We start from the raw sequence: 18,815 nt of genomic DNA, 5'->3' as shown, positions 1-18,815 counted from the left end.
GTGCTTTTGCAATACTTAAAATATTTGCATACATATAGTTAGCAGTTCTGAGAGTACAAATATACTCTTATGTAGGTTTGAGCCCTCACTTCATACACACAAAGATACCACATCTCCAAGTGTGAGCTGTTTTTCTCCTGAGACTTCTTGAGTCACAGAAATGTCTCCGTTGTGTTATTCACCAAGTTGTGCTGCCCACAGCTCAACACCAAAAGCCATACTCTACTGAGCTGAGGGCAAGCAGCAGCTACATAACTCTGTGAGGAATACCAATTAATATGAAATAAGAACAGCTTCATGTCACTGCTAGCTTAGAGTCAGAGTTTCGAAGAAGGGCCAAGGACATCATCTGGGTTATTTCTCCTAAAGCATATTTTTTACCTGACAATATAAGCATTTGTTTGTGCAACTTGGTATGCAAATGGCAAGTCTTCTAGGCCTGTCACAACAGAAGAGAGATGGCGTAAGGAGATGAAGGATACATATCAGAATGAGTGTATGCCATTTATTTGTAAGAGAAGAAGGCTTTCATCATCATAAAACCCCATTCTGCAGTTCTTTCCCAGGTAGAAGACTTCTGTTAATACTACATATCTAGCAGATTGCAAGATGTGCCAGGCTGAGTTTGGTATTTATGTCCAAAAGTGATAGTTACTTTTACTGCAGATTTGATGCCCCAGCTTGTTCTAGACACTGAGGATTTAATATCGCAGCTACACAGGAGTCCATCAGCTTCTCCTCTGGTGCTCACTCAGCAGATATTGAAAGAAATCTGGATTTGCTCCTTTGGGCAGAATCGCTTTGCTGAGGTACAAGCACGGAACTAAAACTGAATGTGGAGCTGTGAAGAGCATGGAAGCTATCATCTATTCTGAACACTTTTTTTTTTTTTTTTTTTTTCCTGAATAGGTTTTCTTCCATCTGTTAACACAGTGTTTGTTGTTTTTGTTTTTGCAGTGTCATAAGAAACAAACTACCTTTTGAAGATTTTGATGGAGATAAATTTAGTACTTTCCCAGTAAGCAAAGCCTTTCCTTTGGTACAATAATCCCTTGATAATGAGAATGTATATGAGATTCCTCCTACTTTCTGCAAAGCCTTATTCATTCATGTGAAAATGAGTGAAATCTAAAGAGTTTTTTCCTCTTTTTTTTTTCTGGATGAAAAAAAATCATTCATTTATGTCATTTGGGGAGATGTACACACAAAGCTGGGCTCCCTGCAAAAGCAAATTGCTCTGCTGCAAAGTGGTCTGTTTATTGAATTTAAACGAGGTAAAGTAACATCAAGTTAAAAAGAATATATAAGAAAATTGCCAGTTTGTTTTATTTTAGCACCAAAGTGCGCAAGGTATCATTTTTTAAAGCTTAGGTTCTGGAATACAACCCATTTAGTGGGCTTTATTCCTGCACCTTGAGTTAGATTTTCATTTTACATATCTTAAATTCAAAGTGCCAGGGTAACAACGACCATCCTATTTGTGTGCTTCTCCTGGCTTTTAGACATTGCGGGGCTATCACTGGCGAGGCAGAGACTGCGATGACAGAAACACAACCGTGTACCCTGGCAGACGGTAAAGCTTTTAAATATTTTTAAATAATTTAATTATTTCTAATACTTGTGGCATTGTGAAGAATGAGTTCCATATTTGTTTTTGGCAAAACTCTGGGAGGGGACACCACTGCTTTGTGCTTAATTTCACTGTGATGGAGATGAGAGGGGATGGTTGAGACCAGGGATGGGAGTGTATTAGCCTGAGGGGTGAAAATCTGATGTGTTTTGTGCGTACCATGCTTGTCATCAGCACCAAGAGGGAGGCTGTGCTCCAGCCCTCATGAATTTGGAGTCAGGGGTTTGGTGAATTTCAACAAAAAATCAAAAAGAAGGAAAAGGGTGGGAAAAAAGGACAGGTCTTCTGCAAAAGTCGTCCCCATTCACTTCTCCAAAGTGGAAATGCAAACTGAATGGGTAAGTTGCATTTGACATCCTCCTGTACTGACTTCAAATGATTATTTCATTTTGCAAGAAAAATTACCTCTCCTGGACTCAAATGGAAAATAAACACCATTCTGTGCAGAAAGGAATTTCTAATTATTTGCCATTCTCCATGGAAAATGGCACAAATGATCTGATTTCCTTCAAAGCCTCTTTTTTCTTTATTTTCTGTAACACTGTATACCTTTTGTAACTCTGTTTTAGTCCTGATAATTGGGATGTGAAAAGTGACTCTAACTGCAATGGCATATGGGTAAGTAAAAGAAGTTGCCTTTTCAAATTCTTTCCTGATTACCTTTTTTTTTTTTTTTTTTTCCCTCCTTTTGAATTAGTCCATAAATGGGTGGATTTTTTATTATTCTGGTTTATCAACTGATTTGGATTATTCCATGTATTTACTGTCTTGGATATTCCAAGTAATAAAACTGTATTTATTAAACTATAAGGAAACAGAGTAAGCAGATATAAGAGATTGTTTATTGATGTTTATGATTATTTAAATTATAGCTATTATAATTAAAATGTATACACACTTATTAGAATAAGTTAATGGAAAGTGTCGCTATTATGATGCAATGCTTCCTACAGGCAAACATTCAAGACATAACTTCTCAGTCTCTGTTTTGCACTAGCATTTTTCAGGCACTTGATAGAGACTTTCATCTGCCTTTTCTTTCCTCCAACAGGGCGTGGATCCAAAGGATGGAATTCCCTACGAGGAGAAATTCTGCAAAGGTGAATCTTTACAGTCAGTGCAAGAAGCAATTTGTATTTTGTATTCATTTCATAAATATTTTAGTATTTGCATGGTCATTACCAATGTAGGGGAAAGAAAATGGGTTTCACAACTTTATGAGAAAGGAAAATAGCACACATCCTTTTTTCTTGTTTAATCTTGAAGATGGGCAGAAAGAACCTGTGAACAGCACAGGCTGCTGGTAATGTTCTGTTAAAAGCTAGTGTGGTTATTATGTTGAAATACATAGATCAGGGACACCAGCAAATGGAGTCATTGCCTCTGACTGAGCCCAACTGAGGAAGCAGTTGGGTGTTCATGTGTGCCCAGGTGGACCCACAGCAGTGCTTCTGCTAACCTTATCTCCCAGACAGCAGTGTGGGTGTGTGGGAGTGTGCACGCACACAAAGAACACCCTCACTAAACCACCACTGGCTGCTCACCTTGCCTGACATTTGCACCAAAGCCCTGAACGTGAGTCATTGCCTGGCAAGCCTTTCCAACTTTTTTCAGTGAAAGGCGATCTTCAAATTTATGAAGAAGTTTGATTATATATATATAATATATACATAATTACCAAACTGCCAGATTGTTCCAGCAGAAATGCTTGTGTGAGTAGTGCATCCACCACCAAGTCCTGCTATAAAGAGCTCTGAGTGCTTTCCTGAGTAATCCCATTTAACTAAATGTTTAAGTATTTTTCATACATATTCTATGGGTAGTAAAAATAAACGTTGGCTGAACAGCAGAGCCTGTGCTGAAATAACATCCTTGAGAACAACGAAGATTTTTTTTCTGATTAGCAAGTTCTCTCCCTGCTATTCATGTATTCATGCCCAGTACCCAGGTGTTGCCCTAGGGTTGCCTTTTAGTATGTGGTGGTTTTTTTCCTTTTTTTTTTTTTTTTTTTTTTTTTTCCTGCAGGTGGTGTGAAAATCCCATTGCAGGGCTTGAACATTTTGGCCATACAAAGGGTAGTGTACTCAGACTCCATCAGCTGCTACTGCTGCTGCTCTTCAAGCACTGCTCTCCATGCTCTGCCTCATTGTGCTTATAGGGGTGCTATACCTGCCAGGGCCATTTCATGCCATTAATCAAGTGTGTTTATTAGGTGCGGACTCACGAGGTGTTGTGCTGTTGGGAGACTCAGCCGGTGCGCATTTCCACATCCCCCCTGAGTGGATGACCGTCATGCAGATGTCAGCGGTGAGAAATTGCACCCAGTTTGTCAAAACTGCTGCTTGCTTTCTCCCCTCTGCCACGGATCGAGGCGTCTGGTTTTGAAATACGTGTTCGGGGCTGTTTTCCCTCATCATTGGCATATATGAAATAGGATGGGGAACTCGAGCATGCAGGCTCTGAGGCTTGTTGCACAAATATGTCTGCAGAGGTGTGGGGGTCACACGGGTTTGCAATAGACTTGTCCTAAAGGAAATGGTTTCTGTAACAACTGTAGAGTATCACCAGCACAGTGACGTCTATGGACAGTATTCCAACACTTTCTATTTCAACAAAATGTGCCTGGCTGTGAATTACGCTGAGATTCAGCTGTTGCAGGTCACTGATGTGAATGATATAACAGGAGAAAAGATCATTCAAGCAAAGAGTAATTGGAAGGGGGAGAGAGAAATTCACAGGCATGCTCCCATCCTTTGTTGCTGTTCACTCCCACGAGCCCCACTACCCAGAGCTGGTGTGGCTCCCTGGCCAGGGAGGACTGTGTTGTCTTTTGTTGCGAGGACATTTGTTGTCGACGGAAGGAAGACAAGCGCACTCAATATGAGTGATCAGCAAGCTCCATTTTATTGCCCGAATAGCCTAACTTTTATAGTGAACTTAACAGGGGCGGACAGTGTCTCACACAAGATCATTGGTCAAAAGCACTCAGACAAACAGTTACAAGAAAACAACCCCACCTGCAAGAAAACAACCCCCATGTGATTAGCAGTCACATAGACCTTGTCCTTGAAGCCAGCTGCTGGTAACAGTATTTTTCTGAGTTCCTTAATTGGGCGATGTGAGAGTCATTACCGTGGGAGCTTCTCACAGTTACTCTGGTAGCTTGGTTTGCTCAGCTACAGCAGGCCCTGAGATTTTCTAAGGCCTACCCCGGGTTGCTTAAAGCAAGCTCAAATGGAACAATTGTTCCACGGGCACATGTCCACGTCCTGTATGCCAATTCCCAACAGTCTTTCCCTGTATGAGGGCCCTGTTGCATGGATGAGCAGATTGCCTCTGCCCGTTATCCCTGGGGAACACCTGCTACTCCTCCATTGGCCTCTGTGGAAAAGTGATCTTGAAAATTTCATGAAAACAATCCTTATTCCAAAATTTCAGCAAGTGATGGTGCTTTTGGAGGTTTGAGAGTTTCATGCATTCTCCTTCTTTTGCTCCCAGAGCTGAGCTGATTTAAATATTGCCAATTAGCAGTTGTTTTTCTTTGTTATACATTTATGAGCAATGATGAGATGAATGACACTGATGACAGAGCTGATGATGAGCATAATAAATTAGCACTAATGGTAATTGATATTATCTTGTCTAATAAAGACGGTAATAACACTGATGGTGATGATGATTCTGGCAGTAACACCGGTGGTAGAGCCACGTAGGCAAAAATAATTTCAGACTAGTCAGCATTTTATTATCACATATATGAGGGTTTAGAAGGCATTTCTCTTCCTTGAAACTTGCTCATCTTTTCTTGCTGGTCCACTAGTTGTATGGACCGAGAGCTGGTCATGGCATGCAGAGCCAGAAGCTTCGAGGTCTGGAGCTGGAGAGCAGATCACAAAGTGGGTTTTGGTGCCCGTTGTTACCATCTGATGGATATTGAGCAACTTGTGTGGCTCTCTCTTTGCAAAATCCAAAAACTTATCTCAGTATTAAAATCCAGTTGGCTGGCTTGCTGGGAAGAGCAAGTGCCATCTGGAAAAGAAGTGTTGTTTTTTTTTTCCCCACAGGAAGGGTGCCTCAAGTCATGTCAAGGGAGGTTTAGATTAGATGTCAGAAAGAATTTCTTCACAGAAATGGTGGTCAGACATTGGAAGGGGCTTCCCAGGGAGATGGAGTCCCCAACCCTGGAGGATGTTGTGCTTAGAGACATGGTTTAGTGGTGGATTTGCAGTGTTACATGATGGTTGGACTCGATGATCTTATGGGTCTTTTCCAACCAAAATGATTCCATGGTTCCATGATTCTAAGTTAGAGCTAAAGCCCTGCACCAGGGGAATGAGTGAGGACAGAGACATTTCCCTCTAGGTTTTCTTCATCACTCCAGGAATTGGAGAAGCTAAATACAGCTGTTTGCGAACTTTCCTACTGACCTGGCAAAAATACAACAGTTAATGTAGAGATACAGAGTTCAGTGCTGTAAATGAACAAGTGTTTGAGCTCTAAAATATTACTTAATTTGCAGCTCACCCTAACTAAGAAAGTTGTCACCTGTGCACAAAATTGTTAACAAAGAAATTTCTAAGCTAATTCAGACTTTGCTGCTGCCTCCTTCTCTTGCTTGCCCTCTGCGTCTCACTCCTTGTGTGTGTGGAATAGCAATAGCAGCAGCCTACCCTCCTCTGGGGTCTTGTAGGTGCAATATTTCTTTCTCGTGTTAAATCCTGTTGGCAAATGTCCTTCATGTGCAGGTTTAATTAACAAATTAAAATTAAAAAGGAAAACAGTTATTTTTGAGCATTTGAAAAATTATTCCAGATATTTCTTCAAAGCAAGGGAAGAATGAAAGTGGGGAGTACTGTTGCATGCAAACACTTTGCAGAGAAATGTCTGCATGAGAAGTGTCCCTTCCTTCCTGTCATCCTCTTTCCCTCTTCTCTCTCTCATTGTCTCCCTCTTTCAAATGGAAAAATGAAAGGGTTAAAGCAGCAGGTCATGGTTTTCCATCCCTGTAAAAGCCAAGAGCTAGCAGTGTGATTTGAAGCTAGTCAAAGTGCACCTTTCATGGTCAATAGGCACCCATTTTTTCTCAGTACTAAGTCTTCCTTGAGGGGAATTTCTGAGTACATCTAGGGCTGGTTTTGTGACCAGAGAGAGCATGGAGTGTCTACATCCTAATTGCAGAGAAACCATCCTCAGTTTGGGACCACAGCAATAATCTGATGTTCAGGCTCTATGAGGATAATGTGTTAGCCTCATCTACCTGTTGTTCACTGGTGCTATCAAGATCAAGATACTTCACTTTGATTCTGCCAAAATTTCTTTGATAAGACACATTGAAAAATTAGTTGATCAGATGGCTTCCTCTACAGTCAATACTAGAGTCAGTTCAAAGCTTTAATTTCCATTTCAATGGCATCTCAGCCCTCTGCATGGAATACCGAATAGGGCTTTCCCCCCCCAAGAATTTTACCATGTTCCAGGGAAAGCTTTGTGTGCCTCTTAATTCAAATTTATGAAATTTAATATTGTGTTACTTATTTTCTCTATATTTATCTGTTTTTTATATTTCATATTTATCCTTACACTTGTTCACGTATACAAGTGCTTACATATACAACTGTAAAGTAAAATTTGCACTTTAACAATTCTGCAGGCCCTCTTGTTAATCAGCACCACATCAGCAGCAGCTGTTAATTCCTGCTTTAGAGCTAATTAGGTGGGGAAATAATTTTATGAGAGAGAAGCTGAGAATTCAGTTAAGAGGCTCTGCAAAATGGGTGCTTCTCCTGATTATGCTACCATGCAAAGGAGCAGCAAAGTTGAACAAGGGAAGAATGAGAATACGAAAGAGAAATTTTCTCACTGAAGTGGGCTCAGGATGTCATTTGGGTAACCGGCTGATCAGCAGGGGAGTGACCAGATGGGCACCTAATTTGGTGCTGAACAGTTTTGGAATTCAGATCCCTACTCTGTATTCTCATAGACCACTGCTGGGAAGCTGTTATATGGAAAGCTGTTCTATACTGGGCTTTGGATTTCTCTGTCAAGCTGGGAACCAGTCACAAATAAAGTTATCATCTCCCTTAGAGTACTTTCTTCGTCCCAAAAGCATATGGAGACTCTACTCACTGTGGAGAGTATTCATTACAAGGTGGGCACATCTTTGAAAGCTATACTCAGATAGACATGTTATTTCTCCAGATCTGAAAGTTAAAGCCAACAACAACAGAAAAAACTACCCTGTGTAGCTTTAGGGGAAGTCACAGGTACCTCAGTTGCAATGTTTTTGACCAACATGGTGCTGTCAAGTCTCAAAATGTACCCTATGAGTATCTGGCTGAGGTGCAGCAACACTGAGAAAATAACCTTAGGACCATCACTGAGGATACCTGCCTGCATGCTCCTGTAGAAGCAGCAGAGCACATGGCTCCGTTCTCAACCTCCCATCACACCGTTAAATCCCCAAACAGTCATTGCACAATTAGAGGGAGGGAGTTACTCAGATGTAAGAAGGGGCTGAGTCACCCTTATTTTAGCTTCCTTCTTGTCAACTGGTCTTGGGTTTACCAGCCCTTTCTCCTGTAGAAAAGTGAGCTGAATGCTCGTTCCTTTGACGCAAAAATTCTGACACTAAAAATAAAGACTAATGCAGTAGACATGCTTTTTATGAGGTTTAACAAAGCAGAAGATATACTGTTGGTTTTGTCTGTGGATGATGGTTTTTGTGGAAAGCTAATGTTAAAAACACTAGTGTGTCTAGCAATGGATATTGCACTCCTGCTGCTCTGTCCATCTGCTTACAATTGACTTCCAAATAGCTACTAAATGCAGCATTTTTCTGTTGTTCGTCTGGGATAGGAGCTTACATTTAGATCTCATTTTAGAGATCATTTTATCTGGAGATAAAAGCAATACATTTATAAATGTGCTGGAGATACCCTTTCTAGGAAGATGCGTTTAAACACTCTTGGATCTCTATTTCATGCTAAATAAAGAGAAAAATAACTCCCACATCTGTCTGTAATCCACTATATCCACAAAATGTCTACTTGCCCACAAACTCAAAAGATTTCCAGGTTTCATTTAAATAATGGGTTCATACTATATATTTCCCGTGAAAAATAAAAAATCCCACCATAATTTCTTTATAAGTGAGTTAAAAGTGAGTTCAGGATATCCTGATCACTTATCTCTTTGAATTCTTTTCCCTCCCTCCCCCTGTTAGAAATTACAGCAATTTGATCTGTGAAAATCTTTTTAAAAGTGTTCTCTAGCTTTTTTTCTAAATCCAGTGATTTGCAGGCAAGTTTCTCCCAACTAGCACTGTGATGACTAAGATGCTGTATATTGGAGGAAATAAGGAAATTTTACTAATTCCACATTTATATCCCTTGCAACTTCACAGAGAAAGTATAAATGTAATACATGGTTTATAAAAAGATAGGATGCTCTCTCCTCACAAGCTCTAAGGTCTGCTTATTTTTACACTTAGAATACTATCTGAGCTACTGAATGCTATAAAGAGATTTTGAACATCATTAAAAACACTATAAAAACAAACACCTAATTCTCCTTCAATTTAAGGGTTACTTCAGCACATTCACAATTTCTGCAACTGCCATTTCTAAAGGCTCATATGAGCGTTACATTTCCAGGGTCCTTTTTAGGCTGTATTTTAAAAACCTCTTGGTGTGGCAGCGCTGAGCAGTCTTCCATTTAAGATAACTTTGTCCAGCACAGCTTGGTGCATGCCTTTAGCATCAGCCATGGCTTTGGCTGCCTGGTGCAAGAGAAGCAGGAGGGTTTGGGGAGATGTATCTCAAGCTGGGACACATCTAGGAGGTGAGAAGGTTCCTTCAAAGTGAGACTCATCTGGAGCATTTGAGACTAAAATACAGCATTTGAAGCTATGTTGGGAAAACTTTCTAATCATTCTCTGCTGAAATATGACACGTAGGCTGAAGCATGGTTTCTCAGCCAGAATAATCTAAAGAATGGTGTTTAAACAAGGCTATGCTCAGAAGTTTTGAACTAAAAGTCAGCATGGATCCATCTCTAGTGTGGGTCACATTTGCATCTGAGATTAAGCAAAATGCAGTCTGTTAGACTGTGCTTTCCAAATTAAAACCCAGTGAGTTCATGGTCTAGCATTCTTGTTAAATTTCCATTAAATACTCATCTTCACGTTTCAGTTCTGAAATATCTTGAAAAGTCTGGCTTTAAGTGCTTTGCTGGAGCAGTGTCAATGCCAAACGTATATATAGTTTTCAAATGCAGCTATAATTCTGGGCTCAAACGTTTCTTTTCAAAGCCATTTGCAACTCAAGTAGATTCTGGCTAATTCATATTTAAGCTGTTTGCAGGAGAAGGAAAAAAAAAATTGAAAATTACTGTGGGCCTTGTCCAAGGAAAACATTATCGTGGAGTGCTAATGGAAATAATGAGAGGCTTGGTCATAGAAGAATTTGATTAAAAAAAAATATTTAATCTGTTTTGGTCTCTCTGTATACACATACATGCTGACATTCTGTGACTGGTAAGAGACCGTATCTACAGCTTGCTCTCTATGTTAAGTCACTTATTTCAATGTTTCAGTTGCCTTTAAATAATCCAAATACTCCAAATGGCCAAGCCGTGCTGTACCCCTCCATTTCTAATTAGCCCTTCGATTAAGGGCCTGTTTGTACACAAAGCTATCACATTTGAAGAAGGCAGGTTTGGAAGTTCCCTCCAGTCTTTAAAATATGTATGTATGTGTGTGTACATATATGTGTATGTGTGTGTGCGCATATACAGATACAGCTAAGGACACATGCACATATATATGAGAGAGAATCAACTGAAAGATATTAAACCAGACCCATTTTCACCCTGGTAACTAATGCAGATCTACCATAAGTAGGTCAAATGCACTGTTACATGCTTTACACTGGCATCTGCTTGCATCAGGCTTCTCAGAGCTCAGCTTTAGGATTTCATCCCCCCTCGTTCCTTCTCTCCCCCCTTGTTTTCTCTCCTCCCCTTTCCCACCATCTTCCTCCAGCCTCTTACATACAAAGCCTGTAGCCATATACTCAAGCTAAACTCCTGTTCACATAAATGATAATTTTGTGAGAATGAGGACTTTTTGGGGACACCAGGATTTAGTTCTCAGTTACCTCTGACCCTCTTGGAGGAAGAATTACCGCCTGCTTGCTGTTGATAGCAGTGCGGGCTTAAGGAAAACCTACAATGGATTTAAAAGAAAATGAAGCTAATAAATTACACCAATTAAACCAGCCTGTAATTTCTCTTATTTTATGTGTTGACCTTCTTTTGGTTATTACCTTTTTCATCAACAGTTTTTCAGTTTGAGTACACTGGATTTATGCATTTTTCTTTGTGAGCCTAGTCCAGACTAGGAGAAGCTGCAAATTTACTCCATGTTCTTGTCCTTGTGCAGCAACACAATTTCGTGAGGCCATTTTTCTCGCCTTTCACCAGTTTTGGCACTTTCACAAATCAAAGTGGAGATGAACTGGGCACAGTGTTTCGAATGTGCAGCCGAGCTTGCATCTGCATTGAGGCTTTTGCAGAGGCAGTCACTTAAAATAAATACCAAAAAAAAAAAAAAAAAGCATTAGGGAGTAATACCAGCAAAAGCAGGAAAAGAGGACATTTGCAGTAAGGACCAATTAGAGGTTTTTAAAAGCTGGATGCTCATGGTTTATGATGTTGGAGAGAGCAAGGGAGTTTGGACTGCATTCAGCATCATCCATGCCTTCCCCTCCATCTGCAGTAGAGGCTGGGGACACCGTGCTGTCTACTCTTCCTGTGTCCAGGTGGACCCACCTTTGGGCAGGGCAGTGCTGCAGCAAAGAGCTGCTGCCTTGACAGTGTGCACCTGCAGCATGTGCTACACCTCAGGAGGAGTTTTGGACCCCTCCAAAATCAAAGGGTGCCAATAGATGCAATTCAGCCACCTCTGTGTGCCCCAGGTATGCCTGTCAGGCAAGACTCAACTTCTTAAGTATGTGCGTAAATAATTACCACTATACCTATTGTTACAATTATTGGTTTGGGGCTGTGAATATGAAACCAGGCTGATTTTAAAATTTTCTCTTTCAGAAATCATTTGGTAACCTCCCCATGGCTTTCACTGACGAGCTTGACTGGCCCCAGTTCTCAGAGATCACTGGGTTCCTGAACTCCACCATTGGGTAAGCTAATGGATGGGGAGGGTGAGCTGTAACAAGTCTGAAGGCCGTCAAAACATTGTGAGACTAATGGTGCTTGGAAGGAAAGACAAAAAACACCAGTCAGCTTGATTTCTGAAATCAAGGTAATCTAGCCATATTTTAAAAATCTTAAATATATGGACATTACTCTGTCCTTAGAAGGAAGAAGAAAGAAAAAAAAATAGTAAAAAAAAAGTATATCTCAAACTTCTGGGGCAGGGAGAAATAAGCATTGCTGAAACTAACAAAATCAGCATTTGCCTTTTTTAAAATTTTTTATTTTTTTCCTCTCCTTTTCATCCTGTTTCCTTTCTGGTGTTGAAACAGTAGAATAAATGATAACCTGAGGTTATTTTGATGGTGTTCCTTTTGGGGGGAAAGGTGATCTTTCTTCCCCGTTCTTTTGTTTTGTTTTGTTTTATTTTTTTCACATTGAGAGGGAAGTTGCAAAAGAATAAGGGAAAAGTATGTGACTTGATTTACCTTGTTGAATTGCTTCATGTGGATGGGGAAGACTACTGGAATAGATGGAGAGAAAAAAAGTCTAAGTCTCAGCCAGAAGGTAAGGAAAATAAAACAAACATAAAGAAAACACCTTGAAATGTTGGCATTTTGAACTGTGAAGTAAAAGAGAAAAAAAAAAAAAAGTATTTTTCAGTCATCTTTTTGGCTAGCATTAAGAGGCCCGTGCCTCCTGCCAGATCTAAAGGGTACAATACCTCAAAAGTGCCTGGTCTGGCCTGGGTTCTAGGTATTTTTTATTTGATATGTCTAGGACAGGTCATGAATACAGTGAAATGCCAAACCAAGCATGGGGCAAGTCTACAGAGGCCCTTTACCAACAGAACTAGAAAATTGGCACAGCATGCTGTCTTCCAGGAAAGATATCTGCTGCACCATACACTTGTTCTTTCTGCTTCCTCTTTTCTGCTTGTGCATAAACCGGACTCCCAGCTGCAGTTACATTCACAGGGTGTGTGTTTTAAAGTTGTATACTACCTGACAAGCCAAACAGAGAAGATCTGTGCAGGCTCCTCACTCAGAGATAGCAACAAAATCAGCCTTTACAGATCAATTACAATATCCAGCTGCTCTATAGACAGTACTTAACTGGGCTGCAAAGGATCTGAAGTTGGCAAGTGACAGGAGCTTAGTGCTGACCATGGCATTGCCAGCTGACTTTGGACCAGTGCTGATTTTTTTTAAACTCTTCCGTGCCTGGAAGAAAATAAAGGAAGACTGCTTGGAAGGTTTTTTGCATTTTAAAGAGAAGCAGCTCAAAATCTCACAGCACAAAGATGAAATCTAGAGGAGACCAGTGGGCAATGTGCTGTGGGAGAGGACAACTTGCAGAAGGCTCCCATTTACACTGAGCCTGCAGAAACAGAGATGCAAACTGATGCAGGCTGTGCCCATCCTTTCCCCAAAAGTCACTGAAGAGGGATGCCACGGATTAGCTAAGAAGTGTATGCTCTGGCCAAGAAGTTTTGTTTGCTTCTCCTCATCACCCTGCCTGCTATGCTGAAAGACAAAGACCTCCCACATTCCTAGCATAGCCTACTGCTTGCTTACTAGTTAGTCTTATCATATGTTTCTATGTAGGTAGTTACTTTTTATTGCTGGTTTCAAAACTTGTCATTGTCATGTTCCTCTGCATTTGCCAAAGTTGGCTGTTCTTGAGCCATGGTATTTCAGTTATCTGATTTCTTCGGTGCCTAAGTTCAAACACAAGATCAACAGCAATAGCCATGGCCAGGTACTTGGGACTCGGAGCGTGGCCTTCCCATCAGCTTCCCTGTGGGCTGTTATCCTTTTCATTGCATTTTAATTTTTCTTGACAGTGCAAAGTAATGGAGAAAACTAACCAAAATCAAATTTAACCTGTCTTCTGATCAATCCACCCAAGATTTATGGCACTGGGAAATGAATGCCCTGACAATATTTCTTCTCCTTTATTTCTTCTTCCACAGCAGCCAATTGAAAAGTCAATTAGTGAGCAATCAACAGGATTGTTTTGATAAATGATGTATAAGAAAAAGGTTCTTAAACACCTAGCCTGAAAGATTAGGGTGAAAGCATCCAGGATGAACAATCCAAACAAAACTCTCCAACCATTTATAGTTTCTCAGAGAATGTTGGGGCTTCCATTTTAGGCCGTGTTATTCAAAATGAAATAATTTTATGACCTCAAAAAAAAAAAAAAAAAAAAAAAAGAGAAAATGTAAAATGGAAGTATATGCATAACTGGTGCACAGTGTTGTTCAGAGACAAGAACAAACTTTTTAAACATTGGACTTGTTTTCATACACATAAAAGTTTAGTGGCTTGCGTTTTCTCAATTTATTTCAGAGGCTGGACAGACTCTCTATATCTACGTTTACGCAGGAGAAATCGCTGTAATCACAGAGACTTACAGAACATTTCCCAAAATGGTAAGTTAACATATTTCACTTTTTTTTTTTTTTTTTTTTAATCTTATAAGTCCCACAATTTGATGTGGCTTTAATGAACATCTTCCAGAAACAAAGAGAAAACCTTTCCAAATTGCATGCATGCCTTGTGAAAAAAGTAGTGACCATCACTTATTTAACTCAGCATCCTTCCTTGGTTGCTTTTATCTGTGCTTTTACTAAGGACTTCCACTGAACTAAAGATCAGTGTACCCCACTGTAAGTCTTGTTATTTTTTTCCCTGGTGACCAAAATGGGGAATGTGAGGGGTGTTGCCGGTAGTGACAGAGCTAAGAGGCCTGACCCCACCTCCTCTGGAGGCTATGGCATGGTGCCTTCTTCCTTGCACACCCCTTCTCTGCACCCCCATTGGGGATGCTGGGGTTCCTACGCTGCACCCCACAGTAACACAGGGAGGCTCACAGGACTGCCACACCAGCAAGCACAGCAGGCACGAAACTGTCCAGAGCCTCACAGCAAGGGTGTCTGTGATGTCCTGCAAGGCCTTTGTTGAAAAACCATCATCCTTCTGCAAAACTGCAGCAGTCAGTGGTGCAGGCAGCTTTGTGTGCATGTAAACCAGATTTTGAAGAAGTAATCAAGGACACAAAGGTAAACGAGGACAAAACTTAGCACTGTTTTGTCAATAATTAATTTTGTGAGGCTGGCTTAACACCTTCCTATAAAATAGCAGTCTGTGTTGGCAAGGTTATACGCAGCAGGCCTAATCTACCCGGAAATAAGGAAAGGCTCTTCTTATACAGTACCTCACAGGAAATGTTCATGTAAGTGAAGAAAAGGAAGATTAATACAAGAAATAAAATGTGGGTAAAAAGACAGCTAAGCAGAAAAGCACTGGGTTTGAGAAAGGAGACATGCTCCTGAGCCCAACAGCAATAGAGATGTCTGAAGGAATGTTAAAATACTTTGGCAATTCAGCAAAACAAAGATTAAAAGGGATTGCAGTCCTGGTTTTGAATCCTTCAAGGCATAAACACCACAAGGAGAGAAGAATGGTTTAAACTGAAGGACACTTCTGGTACAAGAGCATGGCTTTTCATTAATCATACCTCTATTTGTAGAGGGAACATTAATAAAGGTTATTACCTAAGAGAGAAAACCTAGAATAGCCCTCAAAACAGAGGAGTGGGGGTAAAAAGAAGCCCAGAACTGTTTCAAGACAGAGTTTGATTAAATCTGCCAAAGTGGTTGCATGAAGGGATGAGATCTCCCTTTGAAATTAAGGCTTATGATGTTAACTATTGTGTGTCGGATTAAGTGATGTCCCCAACAGTGGGTTTAAAAGATACTTGATCATTCTGTGATTACCACATTGTGTTTGCATGTATTTAATTTTAATTCTTCAGAAAACTGGCTGCAAAAGTTAGGGAAAATTTAATCTCCTTAGGCGGATAGTTTGAGTTTCTGGGATATATTTCCTCACCAGTGATGAGTCATATTGGCCACAAGTGAGGAGTACAGTTGCACTCGTTTCTAGTGTTATACTGAAACGTGTTAAATGCTCGGCATTAGGTTTTCTGCCAGATTTAGGATCAGAAGGGGTCTGCCCTGACCCCCAGCTCCATGAGCCAGATGTCTCACAGTGCTGAAGATGTTGTCCAAGCAGGTAGTATTGTGCAAGGATCCCTTGCAGGCTCAGGTGGGCTTTTTCATCAGAGTTCCCCTCGGGTGCCAGCACCTAGGCCACTGGCAATGCATCCATACACCTTCCTCCATCCCGAGGCACGTGTATTTCTGACTTTCTGTCTTTTTGCACTAATATATGGCAATGTCTTTGATATTTTGGATGGCTATGGGTACTTCTCACCTCGTCTGTCAGACGCGGGGCACTGGGGTTGGTGGCTTCTGTGACCACAGTCCCTCAGGTATCTACCCCTTCTGGTGAGGGGATAACAAAAGGCCGAAAAAGATGAGGTCAACAGTTCTTATCATCTATAGGCAGTTAACCTCAGTGCCTGATACCCTATCACCCTGTTCTGTTGTCTTTAATTTAATAGGAGATATGCTTTCCCTTCTTCCTTCTTCCCAGTTCCCCCTTACACTTAAAACAAAACAAAAAAAAATTGGGGGCGTGGGGGAGGGGGGTCTTATTGTATGCACCATTCCTTTTTACACGCTTCTCTCTCACGCTTTCACTGCAGACGTCTGCAGGATATAAAAGGAGGTGAGTCTGTGTCACGGCAAAAGTATCTGAAGAAAATTACAAGTGATAGAAAAATCCCAGAGTATCTTCCCTCAGTATCTTATCTTAATCATCACATTGACACAGTGCTGTAAAGGTTCAAATTTCTTGCCTTGTTTGGCATAATAGTTTCCCAGAATGGGAGGATTTAAACGGGCACTGTCGTTGTCAGTGAAGCTAAAAGCCGACCACCAGCCTGACATAGCCACAGCTGGGAAAGCTGGATTTTCCTCCAAAAATACTTCTTCCTCAAAGAGATGCAAAGGGAGAGGTGCTGGAGCTGGGAGTCAGCAGGGGGGCTGTGGATGCACAGCAAGCAGCTCACATTCCTAATCAACATTCTCCATCAACATTTGAATTTATTTGTTCATTGTTTTCAGCATGGTTTAATTGTCTTGCCTCCTGGCATCTTCACACAGGCTTGCAGACCATGTGTTATTTCTGGTTTTTGACTGACTGAGAGAGATCCCAAGGTGTGAGGGACGGATATGAATGCTCAGGTGTGGGGTTTGAAAGTTCTTCTGAATGTCCTCCATCACCTGCTGAAAACCCCTTGCTTCTATCAAGATGCATCCTGACAGTAAAATCAGTTGCTAGAATATTTAATAATAATAATAATAATAATAATTATTATTATTATTATTATTATTATTATTATTATTAAGTAAATATGGAGAAAGTGAATACTTTATGAATTTCTAAATAATTACAGAACAATTTTATAATTATCATGTATGGTTTTCTTGAGATATATGGATACCATACGTTATTTCAGAATGTGGGTATATTATATACTTCTTTGCCACTCATAGGCTGATCTGTCTCTTTGGGATTCTTGTCCTTGACCAGAAAAAATTAAGCTTTGTTAATACATGCCATAGCTCATTGAGCAATCAAGAACCAGATAGCTCATTGTGGCTTCAAAACCAATTAAGAAATAATATAAATATACATATATATATGATATATAACATATAATATATAATTTCTGCTGTTTTGGAAATTCTAGTCAGCCCAGAGTTCATCTGGGGAAAACTGGAGACTTTTTTCTTTGCATCTTTGCATTTCCAATTGCTTTCACGGCAGATAGGATCTAAAGATTAGTAAGCAAGGAGCCCTTCTCAGACACGCAGCAGTTTTGGTGCTATCTGGACCCAGTCACATCTGTGCAGGTCAGCACTGCTCCTTGTCAGCAGCTCTGCACACCTCAGAAATATTTCAAGGCTCATGAAACTTGGGTTTATTCACAAGTGGAAGTAAAACCATCCCTGATTCCTCACCAAAACTAATAAATGCCACTGGTCCAAAAAAGTTTGAAAAGCAACAGAGAGGGGGGCAGGAGAGGTCCAGGAGGAGGTGGGGGACTTTCCACAGTGCAAAGGTAGCTGAACTTCAAATACTTACTCTGTCTGGTCTCTTCTTTCTCTCTTGAATTTGTTCATCAGAAATTACATCCTGGACCATAAGCACTTCCTTGATGACTCAATTTACCCATTAAAACACTTCTCTAAGAAAGCCCTTCATTTTCTTTATCCTTTGACTTGATTTATAGCTGTGCCAATGCTTTCCACTGAGGTGCTCATAACTACCTACGCTTGTGGAGGTAATACCTACCCAAGAAGAGCCTCTTACCTTTTGTAAATGCATCTTTAATTTCCAGAGATCCTGATTAATTTATTTGTGCTAGCACTGCAGCCTCAGTCCAGGGACTCATGCAGCAGAGTGGCTTAACAAAGGGATGCTGAATTTGATCTGAAAAAGGGATATTAAACGGAAAAAAAATCAGCTAGCAGTGGTTCTGTTCCAAGCCATATTTTCTAAGGACTGTGTGGGGCTCTTATTCAGCTGAAAAGAGCTTCTCAACAGGAGGACTGGATTTTGTATGGAGTAGCAGTCCTCAAGAGAGAGGCAACAGAGAGATACGTTCATTTTTAGCTTGGAAGAACTGGATTATTTAAAACATAAAGGATTCCTTGATATATGCAGTTGGCATCACTGTCAGCGATAGTAACAAAGGCACCACTATTAAAATGCAAAGTGTATTATTGCTACCTCAGGGGTTTATCTCTTAGATCTTTTCCCAACACCAATCTGGCGGAGATTTAATGATGTTCTGCCCACAACGTTCCCCATAAGAGCTGCGGGGGGACAGGATTTGCTCCTCAAAGCAAGCTTCAAGGCACAATGCAGAAAAGAGGAGGAGAGAGACCAGAGTGGAGCTGAGCAGAGAACAGGGGTGTAAAACAAGAAGAGAATGAGTGAGAAAAGAGGATAGAGAATGAAGATACTGCAAAATAGAAACAAGTACAGAGCGTAAG

General features: G+C 40.6%; 1 protein-coding gene across 2 annotated transcripts in view; it reads left to right on the top strand.

Moving 5' to 3' along the window:
• Positions 1-18,815, top strand: part of AOAH (acyloxyacyl hydrolase) — a 73,965-nt gene that overhangs the window by 32,705 nt on the left and 22,445 nt on the right. For both annotated transcript variants that reach the window (XM_084509667.1, XM_084509668.1), the window contains exons 8-14: positions 958-1,018; positions 1,503-1,573; positions 2,200-2,248; positions 2,682-2,730; positions 3,843-3,937; positions 11,735-11,826; positions 14,194-14,276. In XM_084509667.1, the coding sequence (XP_084365793.1) occupies positions 958-1,018; positions 1,503-1,573; positions 2,200-2,248; positions 2,682-2,730; positions 3,843-3,937; positions 11,735-11,826; positions 14,194-14,276 (500 nt within the window). The remainder of the gene's footprint in view (positions 1-957; positions 1,019-1,502; positions 1,574-2,199; positions 2,249-2,681; positions 2,731-3,842; positions 3,938-11,734; positions 11,827-14,193; positions 14,277-18,815) is intronic.

The sequence above is a fragment of the Aythya ferina genome (assembly GCF_964211825.1).
Source record: "Aythya ferina genome assembly, chromosome: 2".
NCBI lineage: Eukaryota > Metazoa > Chordata > Aves > Anseriformes > Anatidae > Aythya > Aythya ferina.
The sequence above is the reverse complement of the archived record's forward strand: the minus strand, read 5'-3'. Positions and strand labels throughout refer to the sequence as shown.